A 21,757-nucleotide genomic window follows, 5' to 3' on the forward strand; every position below is an offset into this window, starting at 1 on the left:
TATGATCAAAATGTTCTCCATCTATGCTGACCAATATGGCAGTCACGAGCCACAAATGTCTACTGAGCAACTGAAATTAGAAATTTTAAATCTTATTTATTTTAATTTCCATTTAAATAGCTACCTGTGGCTATACCATCCTGGACAACAAAATCCAAGACCACTTAGAAGCCTGAGCACGATCATCTGACAACAAACTGAAAAGACAGTACTTGCTAAAATAATAGTTACTTACGTTTGAGGTTGGGAAGGGTCATCCCCCAAAGAAACGCTCTCCCCTTGGATTTCATTGAAACACTTCTCACAGAAATGATACCTGTCGGCAAGAAGGCCATACTGGGGTGAACTGTTCCGTTCACACAACACAGCCCAAGCCAAGCAACGAAGCCACCAATCACAGCAGGCCAAGGAGGGGGACGGGAGCAGAGAGCAGGTCATCAACGGCGACAAGGACATTCAATGATGCAGATTTATGGGCACCACAGTTTGGGTTTTGGTTTTTGCAATCAAAGCCAAGTGCAGACAACGACAAGCATGAGGGAGAAAAAAAAAAACACAAAACAAACGAAGAAATGAGGGATTGCAGGGCAACAAAAAACATAAAAGCAAGACAAGACAACACAAAGCAGAAAGCCAAGGCAAAGCACAGATTAGCATTAAATATCTCAATGGGATCACAAGTAGCAAATGATTACAGCAAATAAACAAGCCTCACACAGACCTATACCCTTTCATTTGAGTAATTAATGCTACTTGATGCAAATAATCAAAGATAGGATAAACAAAAATCCACTATGAACACAGTACCAGGAAATAATCATCTAAAAACAATTTTGGTCTGAAAAAAACAAAAAACACCAATTTCTCTTTGATCCCAAGGAAACCTCAGTGTACAATAAAAAGTCTGCACAAGCAGTTAAATACTGATTGTAGCCACCTAGTTTGAGAGGGAAATGAAAGGCCGTGGTATATGCAGACACGTGATTACATATTCCTTGGTACAAAGACTGCAAGCGCTGTAGACTGGTGTTTAAAATCCAAAAATGGTATATAAACGCCAAGATGATAGCATGAGACTATAGCATGCCAGCTGTCACTTGGTTTTTTTGAATATAAGGTGCTAATAACAACTTGACACCCATTTTTTCCTAGGTTTTCATGAATAAAAAACTGTGGATTCTTACCACTACAAAGCATTAGGAGAACGCACCTAACTTTTTGTAAATAAAACAAAAAGTTTAAGTGACTTTTTCAAAGCTAGAAATACAGCTGTAGTGCACAAGTTCAGCAAAAAGCCACCACCATGGGGCTGCTATATCAAAGTACTGACTATCCAGCCATGCTCTTACACTGTCTTAGAGCCCCAAGTCAACACCCTATGCCAGGTGCACCGCTGACTGATTTCACAAAATAAGAGACAAATCATGATTAATGAATGCAGTCTGTGTGACTACATTCCTTACTTTAGCAGGAGAAAAGGCCAAAGTGTCTAACTTGTTAAAAGCACACCATCCACGGTCATGTGCATCTTGTAAGGAACAGGCCGGTACCGAGCTGTTTTTGGAGGTGCTCCTTTTGATGTACTTAATAGAGAAAAAAGCAAGTACCCTGGGATCCTCTGATTTTATATGCTCCAAGAAAAACTGAGGAATCCATTGCACACAAAAAGGGAATTATTTCCTAAAAGATACAGCTGACTAACAAATTTCTGGTTAAAAGTTTTCTGGGTAGTTTTGGGAATTTCACGGAGAGATAGACCAATTAGTTTGACAATTTTCTGTTTTGCCAGAGGCTGTGGTAAGCTATAAAAAGACAGTGGGAAAAGAATGTGGAGCCTGGGACATAATCCCATGTATGCTACCAACTCATAAAGTTGCTTGACTTCTTCATGCCTTGGGTTCCTGGCTTATAAAAATACGGGCCCAGACAACTGACCCAAGGCTCCTTTCTACTAGAAAATCATGCAATTTCGCAAAGGCAGAATGCAAAGACCAGAACTTGTGCTGTACAGCTGTGTTCAAGCAAGCCACACACAAACCATGACTGTATGTGTGCTGGTCCATCCGCATGCACTCCCTGGACACGTGGACACTGTGACCTTGGTCCACACAGGTCAAGCTTACCTGTTCTGATAACTGTAGTAAGTGGCATCACGAGGGATTGTGCATAACTGTTTGCCATAGCAACAGAGTGTCTGTGGAGAGAACTCCAACTGCAAGAGAAACCATTTGGTGAATATGGTTTGAAGGGCAAGCTAAAATATTTACACTGGCAAATCAGAAAGAGAACTTAAGCCTCAGTCCTCATTATGTCTCTCACGATAGGCAATTTCAGATTCCAAGACAGTTCACCGAACTAAAACTACTCTCGTTTACTACTGTATTATTCCACCACTCTGAGGTAAGCTTAATAGCTGTTACTTCTCCACCAGTTGCCAAACAACTGAAGAGGGCAGAAGCAGCTCAGTGTGAATTGGCACGCACAGGGAAACTAGCACATGCCAGGCACAGTGCCCCGCAGGCAAAAATGACCAAGTCCCTAATTCAAGATGAACTTAAAACCTGATGATCCGAGGATTCTAACTGGTCAAGTTTTCACTGTAATTCTTATCTGTGCAAAAATTTCCTACCTTTCTGCCACAACAGTATCCAAGGCTTTGCATGACAGGGTCAATTTCTTGTTCGAAGACCTCAGACAGCTTGGAGCAGTATTTGTACACCCGTGATGTTTTCCGATTATATAACCAAGCATTGTTGAACATGAGCCAAATGTCATCCACATACTGCCAGGGCTCCTGATATTGTCCAGTATCTAACTTCCTCTTGATGGTAGAAAGATCCATAGGGCTCTTCACAATATCAAAGTAATCCTAGAGGGACAAGTGACACCAAACAAATTACCAGAAGTCTCAGTATATTCAAGGTCCACAGTATAACCATTTAAAATTTTCTAGGCAATGCTGAATCTTTGATGTGTCTTAATGTCCAAATAAATGACTGATGCCCATCACATCTTTATTTATTTAAAATATATTTTTGTTTATTTGGCTGCATCGGGTCTTAGTTGTGGCATGCGGGACCTGTCCTTGCGGCACATAGGCTCCCGAGTTGTATAATGTGGGCTCCAGAGCACTCAAGCCTGGTTGCGCCACAGCATGTGGGATTTTAGTTCCCCAACCAGGGACTGAACCCAAATCCCCTGCATTGCAAGGTTGATTCTTAAGTCACTGGACTACCAGGAAGTCTCCCAACACTTCCTTAAATCATCAGTCTATAGACGTACTAAGCAGACAGGGGCAGAGAGAATAACAACTATTCTCGAGCTTCTTATTGTTCAGTTGCTCGGTTGTGTCTGACTCTTTGCGACTCCATGGATTGCAGCACACCAGGCTCCTCTGTCCTTCACTATCTCCTGGAGTTTGCTCAAACTCATATCCATTGAGTCGGTGATGCTATCTAACCTTCCCATCTTCAGTCGCCCTGTTCTCCTTTTGCCTTCGATCCTAGACTTTCTAGTAGCAAGCTAATGGTCTACAGGAGCGATTCCAGACACTTTGTTATAGTATGTGTGTGATCAACTTCAAGACCAAGAAGTCAAAGACTCTTAGCATTTTAGTACTAGATGGGGCCTACAGATGAAACTAAGATCATCTATAAAAACAGAGGGAAAAAAAAACAAAAGATTCCAACAGATTTTTACCCCTTGAAGCACTCCATTGCCTTATCCAACACCACTTAAAATCCTCAAATGAAACTTGCCAGTAGTCTGGTGTATAAAGGCAACTTTAAAAGCAGATGAAGCTAATTTGGGTCTATCTTTTCTATCATGAAACTACTGCTGCTCAACTGATAAAAATAAAGCATATGAGCCAGCAGTCCCATTTTTAGATATATACCCAAGAGAAATAAAAAGACACACACACACAAATTTGTATGTAAACATTCATAGGCATGCTATCTTCAATAGCCAAAAAGTATAAAAAACCCAAATAACTACTGACTAATGACTGGGCAGAGAGAACGTATGTATATCCACACAAACACTGGTGGGCCATAAAGAATCAAGTACTGATTTGTGCTACAATATAGACAGATTTTGAAAACATTATGTTAAATGAAAAGAACCCTATCACAAAGAGCCACATACTACAAGGCTCCATTTGATGAAATGTCCAGAAAAGACAAACCAGAGACTGAGAGCAGACCAACAGCTGGTTGGGAGTAGGGGGACTGTGGGCAGGAAGGGAAGTGACTGCTTATGGACAGTTTCTTTTTTGGGACGATGAAGAAAAATGATCCAAAATGGACTGTGGTGATAGTCGCACAATTCTGTTAATACAAAAAACCATAACATTGTACACTTAAATGGGCAGTTTGTATAATATGTGAATTCTATCTTTAAAAAAAGCTGTTACCAAATTGTAAGAGAAATGAGAAGTAGCACCCACATACTTACAGGGATTCCTAGAAGCTGAGGGTCCACAGGCTGACGAAAGGGAAGGGATTCCGGATCCTGTCGGTAAAGTGCCTCCAACGTTGACATCAGTGCCTGTCGTAACTCTTCAGGTTTGAAAACTGAAAGAGTATATTAGAAATTAGTTACCAACTAAGAGAAAGAGGGAAAAAAGTTCAAGTCGAAACTATAACATATATGAGGTATACACAAAATTCCCTACGTTGTCCCCATCAAAGATCACTACGGGTGTTTCTATTTTCTGGTTCAGACAGATCCTTTAAAACACCCTGTCTAGTCATCTTTAAATACCCTTCATGACTCAGTTAAATTTCTTAGTCAGAAACCCACTTAGTCTTGACCAAGTAGCAAGAGAATCCTAAGTGCTCCAAAAATTTATGAAAAGACTTTGTCAGCATATTCCAAATGATACAATGGGCAGGGGATGCTGTCAAGCAAGAGGAGCAAGAAGCCCCCTCTTCACAATATCAGAGTATAACTAGTCAGAAATTAGACCTGGTATTGTCTCATCACCAAAGGAATCAGAACCAATGAAGGCCAAGAGCCCTTCGTTAAAATGTTTGATGTTTTAGAGCTTCAGCAGTAGACATATTTACTGTTTCAATGGCAAATGTTAGTTTTAATTCTAAAAAAAAAAAAAAACAAAACCCTAAATTGTTATCACCAGAATGATGTACTCAGTTATCAAATTATGCTCAAATGTGTTCTCAGTATGTTTCCCAAAAGTCAGGAAGATTTGCTGGTGTGCGCCAAATGGAATTAATTTATGCTCCATTTAAGAAGCTGGCCATTCAGGGTCCATCACTGTGAGCAGAGGCTTATTTCTTCTATTTACAAATTAATTTCATCTTCAAGATGGTATATCTGTCAGTACCTTGAGTATTTTTTCACCACGTGGTGGGGGCTGCCATGAAAAATTCAAACAAATAGATGGGAGAAGCTTGTCTCTTAATATATTAATATTTTGCTGTGTTCAAAATAAACAGAATTTGAGCAAATTTGTGAGATTAGCTGTTTTAAATATAAATTCCTAATAGTAAGACTGGGTCTGTTGCAGCCTACATCAAAATCACATCTCCATATATAAAACTTTATTTTTATTTATTTTTTAGAAGGATCTTAGTTCCCCAACAAGGGATCGAACTCCATATCTCCTGCAGTGGAAGCATGGAGTCTTGACAGTGGACCACCAAGAGGTCCCAACAACCTTATTTTTAAATAATTTTTTAGCCCCATCATTTTAAGGTACATTGTATTCATGGAACACTTTCATATATATCATCTCAGGAGCTAGCAGACCCCCTCTAAGGTAAGTCCTACCACCTGTGACACTGAAGGGGTCACCAGAGCCATAAGAAGTTCTAGTCCTAAACTAGCTAGTAAATTAACTTCCGTGGGACCTGTTAAACACTTTCTGCTGAAGCATACTTGCTTGCCTCATTACCATTCAGTAGCATGGTTCAGAGCAGAGACTCTGAATCAGCCTGCCTGGACTAAGAGAGCTGGGATAAGTTACTGGACCTTGCTGAGCCTCAGCTTTCCCGACTGAAACAGGGGTCAGGAACCTCACTCAGAGGGGCTGTGAGGTTCTCGGATGAGACAAGGCAGCTTGTGGTACAGTGCCTGGTGCACAGCAGTTAACAAAGAAAACAAAGAATATTATTATTGCTGTTATTTTCTGCATTTTGATCCAGACTATTATTTAATAATTTCTGTCCTCTGAAAGAATTCTGAGAAGTTGTTTGCCACCCAGCGACTGCTGGAAGCAAATACACTTAAAGGAAAGAAAATTCCTTCTCCAACATTAGTAATAATGAAGACCAGGCCCAGGGCGCCAGGCTTAATGAAATCACATGAGAGTTCAATTCCAAGGCCCAAGAAGCCCAATCTTGCTCTACTGAAGTCTTTAGTTTTCCCTCTGCCTCCACGAACCCAGAGACTAAGAAACTTACTCTTCTTCTTTGACTGTCCTGGGGCTGGAGATGACTGGGTTGCTGAAGTACTTGGCTGGTCGTCTTCTTCTTTTGTCTCAGTTTTTAATTCAGTGCCTCTCTCTTCGGTTTCTGTAGGTTCTACTTTACAGTCTTCTGCTTTAGTCTAGAAGGCAAGGTAGGAATTTTTGGTATTCCAAAGATAAGTAACTGAGTAGCAGTACCATCATTATCTTATTTCCTCTCCCCTTGTGAATGGAGCTCAAGACCCTTTCTCATATGGAAATCAGTAAAATGAGACCTAATTATCAGAGTCCTTTCCTGTAACATGTTCCTAACCCAAAAAGGTAGTAACTGCCCTCCTCTCACCTCTGGAATATCCTCCGGCTGAGTATCTGCTGGTTCTGGTGCCTCCACTTCCATTTTAGGCTCCATTTTTACTTCCTGTGAAGGCTGCTTCTCAGGAATGGTCTGAGAATTCACTTCCGTGCTACTAGTGGATGGAGGGTTTGATACCTGCCCTTCAATGCTTACAGCTGGCTGGGAAAGCTGGGTAGAAAAGGGCAGGGGAGAGAAAAAAAAAAGTCTGTCTATTACAAAACCAGAGTTTAGGCTATATGACAAGATGGCAGAATAACCACCTATTTCTAAGCTAGTGTCATTACACCCATTTATGGTGTTTTGGGGCTAGTAAAAAACTGCCTGCAATGCAGGAGATGCAGGAAACATATTCGATCCCTGGGCGGGGAAGATGCCCTGGAGGAGGAGGAGGGCACAGCAACCCACTCCAGTATTCTTGCCTGGAGAATCCCCGTGGACAGAGGAGCCTGGTGGGCCACAGTTCATAGGGTCGCAGAGAGTCAGACACGGCTGAAGTGATTTAGCACACATGTACACGCATGGTGCTTTCACTTACTCTACCTAGTTGGCCCCCCTGAAGTAAATGTTGCTTAAGAAAAGGAGACCGAGGACTAACAAATATCGGTTGGCTGGTTGTAGACACAAGAGTCAACAACTGTTTCTCCAGTACCATTCTGTGACAGTGCCTGGGAGGGAGGTTTCAGAAAGGACTGCCCCAGAGGAGCTCATGTTTATAGAAAAATGGAAAGAAAATAAGAATGACTGATGGGCAATCTTTTAGTTTTAACTTCTCCTTAGAAAAAGTTTCATATGTACAAGTTGGGAGAATATAATAAATACCCACCATGAGCAGCTATTTTGAGTCATCACATTCTAATGGATAACTAACAATCTCTATTTTTCTTAAGTCTTCCAATAACATACCTCTTAATGGGAAGTCAGTATTTTCCGAATCTATCCTACATAGAATAAAGATGCCTTTTTGCATCCTGCCTTTTCTTACATATCAGAGGCTAAGATGAACCAGTCACACATGAACAATGTATTAAGAAGTAGCGATGACTCACAGCACTTCTCAGTTTGCCAACAGGACAGAGAACTGAAGTGTTAGTATCAGCGATCATGTAGAAAGTTTGAACAGTGACACGCAGAGTTCTGTTAATAAGGATGCAACTGTCAGGTGGACATCTGGATCTCTGCTACACAGGTAACACATCTTTCGCAAGGAGTGTTTCAGGCCCTTATGAAACACCTTCTCATGAATTTTCTAACTTTGGCTAGTACCACAGACATTCATAAATCAGTGATTTTGTTCATTTGCTCTTGAGCACAGCAGTTCAGGCTGTTTGAAAAGACTCTTTAAATATCTGTAAAATTCACGTGTAGTATTAAATGTCTGGTCACTCTTCTCCCCTTACATGCTTTCAAGCCTCTGAATACAACATGACCGCGGTCAACATAAGATCTAAACAAAATCTTTGAGGTCCTTCTATGTGAGGTATGACAGCAAAAGTCCGTAAACGTAAGAGGTTCCGGTCTGAGGAGGCGACGACGAGAGAAGAAATGACAGCAAACAGACATGGCGGAGGAAACCCCCCGAGGTCCAGAGATACGGACTCGGCGCTCTCACTGCCATGGGCCCAGGCTGGATGCCTGCTCAGGGAACTAGGGTCCCGCAAGCTCACCACCCCCACCCACCTCCCAGCAAAAAAAAGAAAAGAGAAACCGCACTGAAGTAGTGTAAAACTACAGCACAGCTGACATGGTTCTGCTGAAAGCCCAGACTCTGCTTACTGGAGTTGCCGGCTGCGGAGGCAGCAGGGGTGCCGTCGGGGTGGGCACAGAGGCTGCTGTGCTTTGCTGGGACAGAGGCTGCTGCTGCTGCGCCTGGTCCACTGAGGGAGCAGCAGGAAGCGAAGGCTGCACTTGGGGAGGAAGTTGTGTTGGTGGCGGCGTAGGCGTCTGTCTTGGAGGCGGATGGAGAACCTGGGACTGTGGGCCAGGTGGCATGGCTGGAGGCGTAGGAACAGGGGCTGGGATTGCTGCTGCTGGTGGCTGCTGAGCCCCTATGCTAGGGGGAGTGTGGTGAGGGGTGGGGGTGCGACTAGGTACGGGTGAGGGTGAGTTCTGATGCAGAGCTGGTTGAGGGAGAGGGGGACAGTGAATGTGGCTCCCTTGAGACCCAGGAGGCATTATAGGAGAGTTCACAGGACAGGAAGAACTGGACATCTGTGCCTGTTAAAAGGAAAAACAAAACAAGATGCAATTCAGAACAGAATCAAAGAAGTATTTACGTAGGCAGGCTATATACATTTAACAGAAATCAGCAATGAGTGTCTCCATTTCAAAATGTGTCAAAAACCCGATTACTGGGGGCCTGTCTTTGGAAAATCCAACCAGTACAGTACTTAGTTAAGTGGATGTCTCAGGTGCTGTGGGGGCATGGGCAGGTGAACATGTTGTTTTCTAGCTGTCCAATGCTCTTTCAGCCAAAGTTCTCTCTTCTGCTTCATAGCACGCAGTAAGATACCACTTTTAAAGAGTTCACGGTTTTAAAAACTGGCTAAAATGGTTTTCTTTAAAATCTAATCTCCTTCTTACTTGGGCTTCCTGGTAGCTCAGTTGGTAAAGAATCCACCTGCAATGCAGGAGACCCAGGTTCAGTCCCTGGGTGGGGAAGATCCCCTGGATAAGGAGATGGCAACCCACTCCAGTATTCTTGCCTGGAAAATCCCAGAGAAACCTGGTGGGATGTAGTCCATGGGGTCAGAAAGAATTGGACACAACTGAGCAAGCAAACAAACCACAGTCACTTTTTTCTTACTTATTAGCAAGGAATACCACTGGTGTATCACAGAGTCATCACTTCATGTTCAGAATACTATGTCCATAACTATTTTTATTAAAAGCTTAATTTTTCTGCCCTTCTCTGTAAAAACCTACATCAAGAGAAGCTTCAAGAATTACACAAATTTAGAACAACCATCTGTGAGACATACTTGAGACACTGGTGCTTGACCGCCAGACGGAGCCAAAGGCATATTTGTTACATTCATTCCCTGTGTTGAGAATTGAGTCTGAGGAAGAAACTGGCTCTGGCTGGAAGGCTGCTGCATGCGAGGCCCGTAGCCCATAGGCTGTACACACACACAAAAAAACAAAACACAGAGCACCACGTTGCTTCATTTTAGTTATTCTACTAAGGCTGGAATCACCAATTAATTGCTCTGGCCCTGCTATGGGAGGGTGGGGAAGAACAAGAAGAAAGTGGCATGAGAGCAGCAGACACACTCATGCCAAGATAACGGAGAACAGCCTCACTACTTACCCTAAAGCCCACTCTAAAGAAGTTACACACACGCATATAGACCGAGGTACAGAGGTAACTGTCTTTATACACTGTTTTATAAGTGAGAAGAGCAAATCAGTTTCATGAGGTTTTTGCTTATGTAGGTATTATTAAAGCACAAGCTGTAAGACTCTAAAATGAGTAATTATGGATACCAAAGGCCCAAAACTTCATAATCTAAGAAAGGCACTTGTCTCATAGATTAAAATGAAAAATAAAACCCCCCATTAAACACAGCAGACCAGAGGCGAGACAATTCCAAAAAGGCCCAATGACTGATAGTACTAACTCTGAGAGGTAGGGTAAGGGCTGGGGGCCAACATGGAAAGGTGGATGACAGGTTTAGAATCTGCGTAAGGAGGAAAGAGATGCTCAGAGTCCCTCTTCTCCACTCTTGAGAACCAGACAACTGCCCCTCCATCACCCTTGACAGGTTCCTCCCTGGGCAGGCTCTGTGTTTGGGGAAGATAGGCATTACGGAAGAGAGAGGACTCTGTCCAAGTGTGCAGACTACTCAAAGCTGAGTGAGACTCTAGGCAGTGCTGACTGGGTGCTGTTACAAGCTTTTAGTACTGTGACTAGATATAAACAGTATTTGGAAGCAAATCTTTCTTTTAGTGTTTATTTTATATAAATTATAATCCAGAGAGAGTTCTGTACAGTATCCTATATACTTTAGACACATGCTTTTCCCAATTAAAGCTGTAAACAACTTTCATGCCATCATGTAAGTTCTGAAATTACCACTTATGAAGCATTCCAATTTACAGATGTACCATAATTTAACCATAATGAATCCCTTAATGTACATTCAGGCTATGGCCATTTTCTAAAACACATTATATAATATACCATCCTTAATATGAATTTTCTTCAAATTATATCCTTTCCGTATCTCAGGAATTATTTCTATAGGATAAATTTCTAAAAACAACAAATATAGGTAAACAGAGGTAAGTGAAAATTAAGAATACTGTCTAATTGTGGTATATGGTTTAGTTTTAATCATTTAATCATGTCTGTGATAAGGGCTAAATACAACAGAATTCCACACAAAACAAAAACAAAACAAAAAAACCCAAAAACAACAGCATTAAGAACTAATTGCATATAGTTAGCTGTTTAAGCAAGTGTTAGAATTTGTTGTCTCAGAGAAAAGGAACTTTAAAAAGGTCAAGTAAAGGCCAAAAAGATGACCCAGAGGTCAAACTTACCGGGTTAAGTGTTCCAGTTTGCGCTAACTGTACATGGTGCTGAAGAGGAGAGGTTTGCCGGGGTCCGATAGGGGGCTGAGGCATACTCATCTGGCCAAACTGATTCAAACCTGTAATCAGTACAAAATACTAAATCTGAACACCATGTGACTGGAGAATAAGAGTTCTTCTTTACAATTCTATGTCATTTTATCAGGACGAATAAAGGAATGTGCTTCCAACTGTGAAAGAATCTCTGTTTCATTCCCAACAGCTACAGAAAGGCACTGTTAATTAATGTATGGTCTCAACCAAATTTGGATGGAATAAACCTCATCTTGGCTAGTTGTTTTTGAATGAATGCGTGATCATTTGTATCTTTTGCTCCTAGACCTGCCAGTCAACCTGCTCTTCCCACTTCCCCCCTCCCTGGGCTCCTAATCTAAAAGGCTTTCTGATTTCTCAAGTAGACAATCGTAATACCTGCTGCTGAGTGGCAGCAGGAATCAAGGAATCATTTTAAGCTTGTAATACACTAGGAATTCTGTTAAAAAACAAAAACCTTACCAGGTTGTGGAGTTACCCGAGGCATCATCTGGTTTGGCACACTGCCACGGATCATAGATGGATCAGGGAGAGGGCCATCTAGAGCAGAACAGAGAAATGGTTAGAAATGCACCTTTCAGCCAGGTGTTCCCATTTAAATAAGAGTAGTAACTTACAGAATTCAGTCTATCAAAAGAATAAAGGTTTGAACCAGAGAGGAATCTGAAGAAAATGCTTTTCTGCAGTACAAGAAAATACCCCAAAATGGTTTTAGTCCATTTCTTTATGAACCAGGGTGCTTTTGCTGTTGACAGGAAATGATCTAAGATCTTATATTTTAAAAGACTAATATAGTATTTAATATGCTGTCATTTGATTAAGCCTGATTATTTCACTGATAAAAAGAATATCTCTATAGACAAGAGCCACGGATTTTGTCCAGTGACCAATTTTGATTGTGTACCCCCAATAATGTGTTTTGATGTATACATGTCCACTGTGAACACTGACTTTAAATAATATACATATTATATTGAACTATATATCATGTACCTCTTAAATACAAAAACAGAAATAATTAAGAATGATTAAAATCTATATGGTCTAAAATCACCTTTGTTATGAAAGGTGGTTTGCTTGGTTCCCCTGGTTTGCTCATTAGTTATGTTTATGGTTAAAAAAAATTTTTTTGGATTCTGCTACAATTTATTTCTGTTTATGGGATAAGAGAGGGATTTCATTCCATAAACACGCACTTAGGGCTACTCAGTTCCACTAGTATTTGTTCCTGCCTACACTAGAACCATTGTTTGTATTTTAAAATACAGACTACAATTTAATACCTGACAAACTTTAAACTTGGCTCCAATTTCTGAAGAAGTCAAGTAAATTGCACCACACTCAAATATCTCAAACTTATCCACTTGTCTCTATATCGTAGTTACTGCTCTAATTCAAACTATCAGCACTGAAGCACTGTCCTCAACCCAATCTTGACTTTGTTTCTGAACAATTGTTCTACCTATTCAAAACAAAACAAAACAAAAAAACCAACCCAAACCCATACACCTGCAATTTTCCCTTGCTAGTGGGGCCTCCATGCATGTTGCTCTCTCTGCCAGAAATGCTGTTCTCAATTCTTGTCACCATCATGGTCCAATGAGAAAATGTATCCAGCACACCACAGTTAACACATGAGGCTGCTGAAAGCGCTCCACCTGACTACTTCAAGACCTGTGGGGTGTCAATTTCTCAGCCCACTCACCATCCACCAATGGCCTAAGAGTCGGTACCTGCTGGCTCAGTTGGCACTACTTACAGGTAGCCAGCTTTTCCCGACTTAAAAAACCACAGGTTTTCCCCATCATAGCCGTTCACACATCATTTAAACAGTTCTTAGCCTATGAACATACTGGGTCAAGAAGAAAGTGTGACAAGGTAAGTAATCTGATACTGTTTAGGATGTACTGAAGCCAATGAGGTGCTTGTCTGCTGAGTCTACATCAATTGGCTGCCTACCACATGCAAGTCAGTAAAAACCCATGGGCTATCAGTTCCTAGGTGTCACTATGAGAGAAGAATACCTTTGGCACTAAAAATGATGCCATATTGTTAAGACAAGTAGCAAATCTAGGAATCTTCAATACACTGTTTACTGTTTTTACTAGAGAACGAACTACATTCTTTGAAAAGGCAATAGTCATTTGAAAGCTCTAGAATAGTAACATAAGCTAATGCAAATTAGTGAATTTGGTTTATTTCAGTTTCTCCTAAAAATACATAAAAAGCACTTACTAGAAGTCATTCCTGGTTGTGGCTGCCCCATGTTAGGCCCTGTGTTCATAACTGGCACCATACTTGCAGCACTTGGTAGCATGTTCTGTTTCTGTAGTCTAGTCCTTCGCTTTTCTTCTAGTTCCTTCTGAATCTTATAGATCTTCTCAGCTAGCAGGTGGTAGTATTCCGCCTTTTTGAATTTTGTTAAGTAGAGATGAGGAAAAAAGACGAACTACCATCAGGTAACAGAAAAAATGAACTAAGAGCGAATATTTGCTTCATTTAAAAAAGGCAGAAATGAAAAGGGAAAAGAAGCATTCTAATCTACTTTCTTAGATCATTCCAAATATGAGCTCACATTTAAAATTATCAGTAAAAAATTGCTATATAATGAATCTACACAGTAAGGCATGACTTCTCAAAGTACAATTCCCAACATGTGCCAAGAATATGCTACTTCTTAAAGAAGTGCCAATTTAGAGAAGAAAGTTCAACTGATACAGAAATACTACTTGAGATGAAGATACTAAGCAGCTGATTCACCACCATATTCCAGTGAAAATAGCACGGAGCATGGTAACAGCTCAACCACTTTTTAGCTGCCAGAAGGACAACCCAGATAAAGTGCCACATGAGTGCGCTGTATTAAGAGGAAAAATGCAAGATTCTTGACATACACTTTAAGAAAAGTGTTTTGTTATCGCAACTCCACAGTGCATTACAGGACAGAATGGCTAAAGGGTGTCCTCTGAGGTATAGTGTTCTGTGTACATGCAACAAAGAGGAACAAAAATAAACAACCAGAAGAGGTCCACTTTTGCTTTAAATAGAAAAAACAGATGCTCACTCGATTGTTTGCCGATTCATACATGTCCCCTTCCACTTTCCGGGCATATGCAACTAGGTTTTCCATCCGTCTGTCTTTTAAAGCAGCAGGATCCGGAGTGGGAAATATGGCTTGAACGCTAGGAATATAAAATCCTACCACTGTTATATCACGTCAGCTTTTTTTTCTCATCATAGAAACACACAGTATTTTAAATATTTTCCTGGTTAGTATTTTCTCATTTTTATACAATGAATACTTTGGATAAAATTTTTAAATAAGGCTTGAGATGTGTTCAAACATAAATTACTGACCAAAAGAAGTATCTGTATTAATCAAATCAAAGGGTTTTCCTGATCAGAATATAAGAAATGACTCCATAGAAATACTCTGGTCCCTATTACTCTAATGTAAGGCAAAAAAAAAAAAAAGAAAAGAAAAAACTGTGCTATCTGCATAAAGGGAAGTGAGAAAACCTGACCTTTGCTATAGCATCACGTAGCAAAAGCCTTAAGATCCTTCTACTCTTGCACTCAGCTTAGTAAAATAAAACCTAATAGTCTCTACAAAATCTTAAAAGATCAAAAACTTGAAGTGAAGGCAGCAAAAATGCAAAGAAAATTCTGCTAAATTCAATGTCTTTTACTCTCTAGCAATTCCCCAAAATGCTTGGCACTAACTTTCCTGAAGGCACCAGGTGGAGAAGAAATAAACGGAAATCCGAGTTAGTAAAAAGTTCCCAAGCATATAATGTTAACATCAAGTCAGATGATCAATCCCAAATAACCTATTGTTTCTATTAAGTTTCTAAACAATTTGATCACAAGATAAGTTTGTTTTGGTTATTCCTTATTAATTCATTGTATTAAAAATAATCTGTTTTTTCTTTGTGTCAAATTCCATTTCTGGTGCTATCATTTGAGAATTCCTAAATGAAGCTCAAGTATAACTGATAAGCTAATGTACCATAAAAATAAACTAAGAAGACAAGACAGACTACCCTGTTTCAAGGTAATAAAAAAAATTGGATGAACTGGAGATCCCTCTATTAAGTAGAGGGAAAAAAAAAAAACAAACAAAACCCTGATTCTTCCAAGAAAAAAAAAAGTGCTGCATTTTGTTGAAGTATAAGCTCTGTAACTAGTGAGGGCAAAGCTCTATTTTTAGGGTATTGGGTATATTACATTTTACCATTCTATATGCCTTACGCCTCTTTCATCCAACAAGACAGTGTGAGGCAGTGTGCCTGGCATACATTAACTTCACAAAAAACAGTGCACAGGTATTTCACAAGTAATTGCTATGTACACATTTAGAAGACCAGAAAACCAGAGAGGCCACCCAAACAGATTCAATTTGTCAAGATAATAAAAATTTTACCAAGGATAACAGAAGGCTGTGTTGCCACTACTATTCTAATGATCTAAGTTAAAACCTAGTTTTTCTTTTAAAATATGAGCTTTGTAAAGGAAATGATTATTATAATGAATAATCTTTAATATATATTGATTAATGTCACTAGACAGAATCCTCACACATGGTTAAAAGCTAAAAGACACCTAAGAAATAATGGAGAAAAAGTTGAGAAGCAGAGAATAGAAGCAGGAAAGCCACAGGAGAAGTATCAGTAGCAACCAGGCTAGAGAAAAATCAGTAATTTCTCGTGTTTAAGTGCCTGGCAGATTGACCTTGTAACTCCTTATGAATAAGACATGCCAACAATCTTACAGTTTGTGGACAAGATGATTTCGAAGATCCTGAGTAATATCCTCATGCCATTGCTTCCGAATTCCAGTACTGGATGGTTGAGCTGCTGTTGGCATAGGACCCAGAGAGGCCACACTGCCATTGTCACTCATCATTGGGCTTTAAAAAGGAGTGAAACAGTTTTAGCAAAGAAGGGTAGTAGGAGAAAGAGGCTCTCATTTAAGAGCTAACAGTGATGACTGCAATAGGGCCAATACACTAGGACACGTCTATTTACACATAAATCTGGGGGAAATGGTATATATGTATTTGTACTTGTGAGGGGAAACAATTAAAACACACAACATTTCACTGTGTGGAAGGGTGGCTGATATCTTGTGTTTAAAAGACTAAGTCTTGTGTTACAAGACTAAGCTGTCATTTTGACACAGCTTACCCAAGAATCCACTGGGTGATGGACTAATTGCTAGCATTGGGATAAAGCAAACTCGCTTTTTACGCAGCTGCATTTGTTAACTTCCTACTGTATTTGTACAGGTGTCAGTTACCCCAAATAATTGATATAATTTCTAAAGAGGTTATACAGAGCCTAAAGAAAACACATAATTTGTCATCATTCATCAAGGATATTGTCAAATCAAGTAAACTTAAAAAGCTCAAATAAGGAGCTCTAACAAGTGTCTGAAATCTGACAAAGGGCACAAGACAAGATTAAAACTTACTTTTGAGAATTTATGGCTGAATGCAACATTGAGTCAGAAAGAAGATTTGACGGTTGAACCCCTACACCTCCATTTACTCCCATAGGACTAGCACCTATATCAAAACAAAAAGCAAGAGACGGTATTTTAAATACCAAAAAATGATAACAAAAACAACAAAAATTAAGGATAAAAAGAAAGGAAGAGGAAAAACTATGAAAGTACTAGAATAAAACATTACAAAAATTTTTTGTCCATTCAAAAGACCCAAAACAGAAGTTTTAAGGATATTTAGAAATGTAACAGCAATTAGTAATAAGTAAAATAATCACCATAAACCAAATCAAGAGACAGATGACAAATCTGGGGGGGAAAATGCTAATATTATACATGATAATTATTTGCAATATAATCAGCAACACATATATAAAGGCTACTACACAAAGTTCCTTTATAGCACAGTAAGAAAACATGAACAAGAGGAAAAGAACTTACATAAAAAAAGAAATACAATGGCTTAAAAAATATACATGAAAAACATATAATTTTTTTTCATGTATGAAATTCCAAAAACTTTTTTTTGGGGGGCCACTGGGCTTGTGGGGACCTTAGTTCCCTGAACCAGGGGTTAAACCTGTGCCCCCTGCAGTGGAAGCATGGAGTCCTAATCATTAGACCATCAGGGAATTCCTATGAATTCCCTTAAAGTTTGAGAATACAAAATGTTGAGAAAGGTTTGGGAAAAGAAGCATTTCTCTGAAAATTCATAGGTGTGTAAACTGATCCACTCTTGGGAAAGCTATCTGGTAACCGTTAAACAAATGAAAAAAAAAAAAAATGTACACACATTTTCACCAACTTAGATTTCCACTTGCTATTCCATCTTACAGTTATACTCACATACATATGGATAAACATAAGAGTAATGGTGTCAAAAGAAGCAAAAAACTAGAACTAAAATTGTTTAGGGAACTGAACTTAACACATGCACGTGTTTTCATAAGCACCATCTATGTAAGAACATAAGAAAGCTAAGGATGATGATCCCCAGAGAGGGGAATTAAAGACAGTATTTGCATTACACATTTTAAATTGACTACTCCTTCAAACTGGCTTGAATAGCTCTATGTATTCCTATTACTTTTTAAATTAATGATTTAATGAATATTATTTCTTTAAAACAAAGAAAACCATACTAAACCAGATTTTCATGTGGTTAAAATTTTTTGATTAACAGTTTTATTAATATATCCTTCAATATATTTAGTTAAAAATAAGAAAACAAAACTCCTCCCTAAAATGCAAATAATTGACTGGATTTCTCAACAGTGTCTAATAAAAATCCTATTGCCTTCTTTCATCACGCTTCCCAAATGGTTAGGCAGAACTCTCCTAACAGCATCAAGGCAGGCTCTGAAATGCAGTTGCTGGTAGTGGCTTATCTGTCACTATGAAAAATTCATTTTTAAGAAAATTACACATCCTTAACACAGATTTGTTTCACTGGTGGTAACAGTATGAAGGTAAAGAAAAGAGTGATTATACTATTACTGATTTGCTTATTTTACTGCCTTCTGATGGCACACGAAAAAGACATTCCCTCCAAAGTATCCAGGTTCATTTAATCTTTGGCATTGATTGCAAGTAATGGCTCAATCTAACTTGAGAAAGATACCTTTACACAGATTTGTATTTAAGACCCTAAGAGAGCATTCACTTGAGACACAAAAATGTAGGAATAAAAACACTACTGGCACTGACAGCGAGTAAGTCAGAAAGAAAAAAAAAATGAACAAAAGAAAAATTCAAAGCACCTAATAAGGAGAAAACATGTAATATTTTAAGCCCTAGGGAGAATCTTAAGCCTTAGGAGAACATATATTTTTTTCTAAGCCCCAACAAAATCTTTATACATTAAGTGAATCCAATAGTAATCAGAAGATTAAGCATGTGGTTAAACAGGGTCATGGGGGCCTTACAGAGAAAAGCTCTAATGCAGAGTTCCAGGAGTGGCTCCCTCTTTCCCTTCTCTGCTACAGAATTTCTATTACCTGAAATATGCAGTAGAGATCCTGCTGTTTTGTCTCTGTTCATTTACCTGCTCATCCACACTAGAGATGTCTCAAAAGTAGGGACAACCAGTTACTGAGCCCCTGCGCCACAACTACTGAGCTCGCAAGCCTAGAGCCTGTGCTTCGTGACAAGAGAAGTCGCTGCAAGAAGGCTGCCCACCACAACGAAGAGTAGCCCCTGCTTGCTGCAACTAAAGGAAATCTATGTACAGCAATGAAGACCCTGCCCCCCCCCAAAAAACAGAAGAGATCAAAATTAAAAAAAAAAAAAAAAAAAAAAAGAAGACTCAGAAAGGTAAAAAATCCAAGCAGCTAACTTGCAAATAAATTAAACTCCTCTCTCCATAACTCTTTAACAGGTTAGCATTCCTTGTTATAAGAGAGTGTATACTTTCTTAAGTTAAAAATAATAAAAATCAAGATTTACATTTTTATGAGTAGCGTGCCCAACTTGGCTTTCTCATTTAGAATCAAACAACAATGTGCAAAAACTAAAGCCTACTACACCTATCAATAGAACAGCAAAAATGAGTTTCCCACAAAAAAGCATGGTAGATCACTTCACAGCAGACTGCTGTCTAGTTACAGAGAGCTTCATCACCAAGAACGAGTTCAGAGTAAGAAGCAAAGCACTAAGTCATGGGCTTACCAAAACTGCTTAGATGTCTAACTGCTTGACAGTAGAGACATAGTCTTAGGGTCAATCTCTTTCCCCATATAATTATAGAATAGAAACCACCCTCAAATTAGGGTATAAGAACACTGCTCACTCTTCCCCTCCCTCTGTTCTATCATAGAACGAGGTTAGGCAAACAAGTGTATCTGATAAACTATTTGAAAGGCAAATCACTCCAGCTACCAGATACATTGAAATCTGTATAAACAATTATCAAACACCTCAATCCAAAAGAATACTTCCAGCCCAAACACAACCATTTCTTTCTATACTTTAAAATATCAAAAAATTTGGAAACTTAAATGTCCACCTATAACAAGACTGTTCTATACAACAAAATACTACAGAAGCATCAAAAAGGATACATTAGGTACAGAAACAGAAAGATGTTCACACTGTATGAAGAAACAGTCTTAAAACTCCTGGGATCCCATTGCTAGAAACAGAAACTAATAGAAACAACAAGATTAAGAAGGATATACATCAATAGCTGTTGCCTCTGGTACATGGATTACAAGGGGATTTTTACACTATAATCTTTTAAAAGTTATTTCAAAAAATTAATCATGTATCAACAACAAAAAAGATGGGGAGATGCGGGAACAAACAGAGAGGGAATAAAAGAGACATACACATATACGCAGACTAAAATAAACCAAGGAGCTACCCTTGCATGTTACATGGCAATCACACACACAGCTGGTGTCAACTCTGTCATGATGAGGACACAGACTTACTCATGTTGCTCATGGGCCGCATCCCTTGGGGAGACTGCCCAGATTGCTGGTTCTGCTGATTCTTCGCTTGCACCTGGGGCTGGGTCGGCATCTGATTTACTTGATAGGGCAGTCCAAGGGCTGCATAGGCTCTTTCTATAGAGCTGGGATCAATCTGACTGACAGTGCTTAGGCTGGGAGTGGACTGTTGACCCACCCCTAGAGAGCTAGTATTGCCAAGTCCAACTGGTGCTCCAGTCAAAATTGCTAGGGAAAACAGAAGAAAGAGTATTACAACATTAAAGATGCTGAGACAGGAAATACTATCATGTCTGAGTTTTAAACACAAAAATACTGTTGTATAATTATGAAATACATGCATCTTGTTTCCCATTATTTCCTTAAATTTCTAAGCATAGAACTGATTGGTCAAAGGGCATCACTGGCATGAAAAACTTTTGATCCAAAATACCCAAAAGCCTTCCCCACAAGCTGTATCAATGTTCCCATGAAGAATGCATGACAGCGTGACAGGAGAGAAATGGTATTTTATTTCATTACTTAATTTAATAGGGAACTTTTGGGTATTTCCTCCTCCTAGTGAACTATTTCCTAGTCCTAATTCTCTACTAGGATATCTATGATTTACTCACTCATTTATGGATTTTCATTCCTTTTAAAAATATGCTATATGCAGTTCCAAATTTATTTTTCAATCCTAAATGCCACCTTTCAATCCTAAAACCTAAATTTAGGATTTAAATTTTTAAATCCTAAATGAGACTTGGTGGCTGCACTTTCTACTTTTGATACTTTTTTTTTCTCTAAGAAAAGCTCATCAACCCCAGGCTTCTAAAAATAACCTCAAACTTTTCTTTAACATTAATTTCAAATTATCTAAATATTTAGATCACAGGTAGAGAAGAGTAATAATCTGCCCAATGTCAAAGCAATGATCTTTCTGGATCTTATTTTAAGTAATAAATACTTCAGTTCTAACCTTATTATTGTGAAGTTTGTGATAAGTGGAAATAATCTAGTATGACAGCACTGGCAGTCACAGGAACTTCATACAATCAAGAAGTATGTTAAATTCATCAAACTGCACTGGTGAAGAGTCTAAGAATACTTTGATATAAAAGTTTCAAAAGATTCCATCACTTACACTGTTGATTTCTCTTATCTCCAGCATTTTTCAGGGGGAGACACACAGGACAATCATGCCTTGTACAATTCTTCCAGTGGGAAATGATTTGTCGAGAAGATGCACAGTGTGCCACTGATAAGAAAAATGATTTTTTACATTATTATTAGCTAACTTATGGACCATCTAATGAGTGCTACAAATGTTATTAATGCATGTTCCTAACACCTCCTAAAGGGTAGTTATTAATCCTCAAATTTTACAGTTGAGAAAATAGGCAAAAACTG

At 39.1% G+C, this 21,757-nt stretch overlaps 1 protein-coding gene across 3 annotated transcripts in view; it reads right to left on the minus strand.

Moving 5' to 3' along the window:
* Positions 1-21,757, minus strand: part of EP300 (E1A binding protein p300) — a 63,658-nt gene that overhangs the window by 15,359 nt on the left and 26,542 nt on the right. The window contains exons 5-20 of one of the 3 annotated variants that reach the window (XM_055566438.1): positions 21,492-21,605; positions 20,348-20,593; positions 16,884-16,977; positions 16,183-16,320; positions 14,476-14,593; positions 13,647-13,818; positions 11,874-11,951; positions 11,328-11,437; positions 9,764-9,901; positions 8,559-8,999; positions 6,774-6,953; positions 6,426-6,570; positions 4,456-4,574; positions 2,630-2,869; positions 2,124-2,212; positions 236-316 (exon numbers count right to left, since the gene is read on the minus strand). In XM_055566438.1, coding sequence (XP_055422413.1) covers positions 236-316; positions 2,124-2,212; positions 2,630-2,869; positions 4,456-4,574; positions 6,426-6,570; positions 6,774-6,953; positions 8,559-8,999; positions 9,764-9,901; positions 11,328-11,437; positions 11,874-11,951; positions 13,647-13,818; positions 14,476-14,593; positions 16,183-16,320; positions 16,884-16,977; positions 20,348-20,593; positions 21,492-21,605 — 2,503 coding nt within the window. Of the gene's footprint in view, positions 1-235; positions 347-2,123; positions 2,213-2,629; positions 2,870-4,455; positions 4,575-6,425; positions 6,571-6,773; positions 6,954-8,558; positions 9,000-9,763; positions 9,902-11,327; positions 11,438-11,873; positions 11,952-13,646; positions 13,819-14,475; positions 14,594-16,182; positions 16,321-16,883; positions 16,978-20,347; positions 20,594-21,491; positions 21,606-21,757 lie in introns of all 3 variants that reach the window. The other 2 variants (XM_055566430.1, XM_055566440.1) reach the window with 2 other exon arrangements.

This window comes from Bubalus kerabau, chromosome 1 (genome assembly GCF_029407905.1).
Source record: "Bubalus kerabau isolate K-KA32 ecotype Philippines breed swamp buffalo chromosome 1, PCC_UOA_SB_1v2, whole genome shotgun sequence".
NCBI lineage: Eukaryota > Metazoa > Chordata > Mammalia > Artiodactyla > Bovidae > Bubalus > Bubalus kerabau.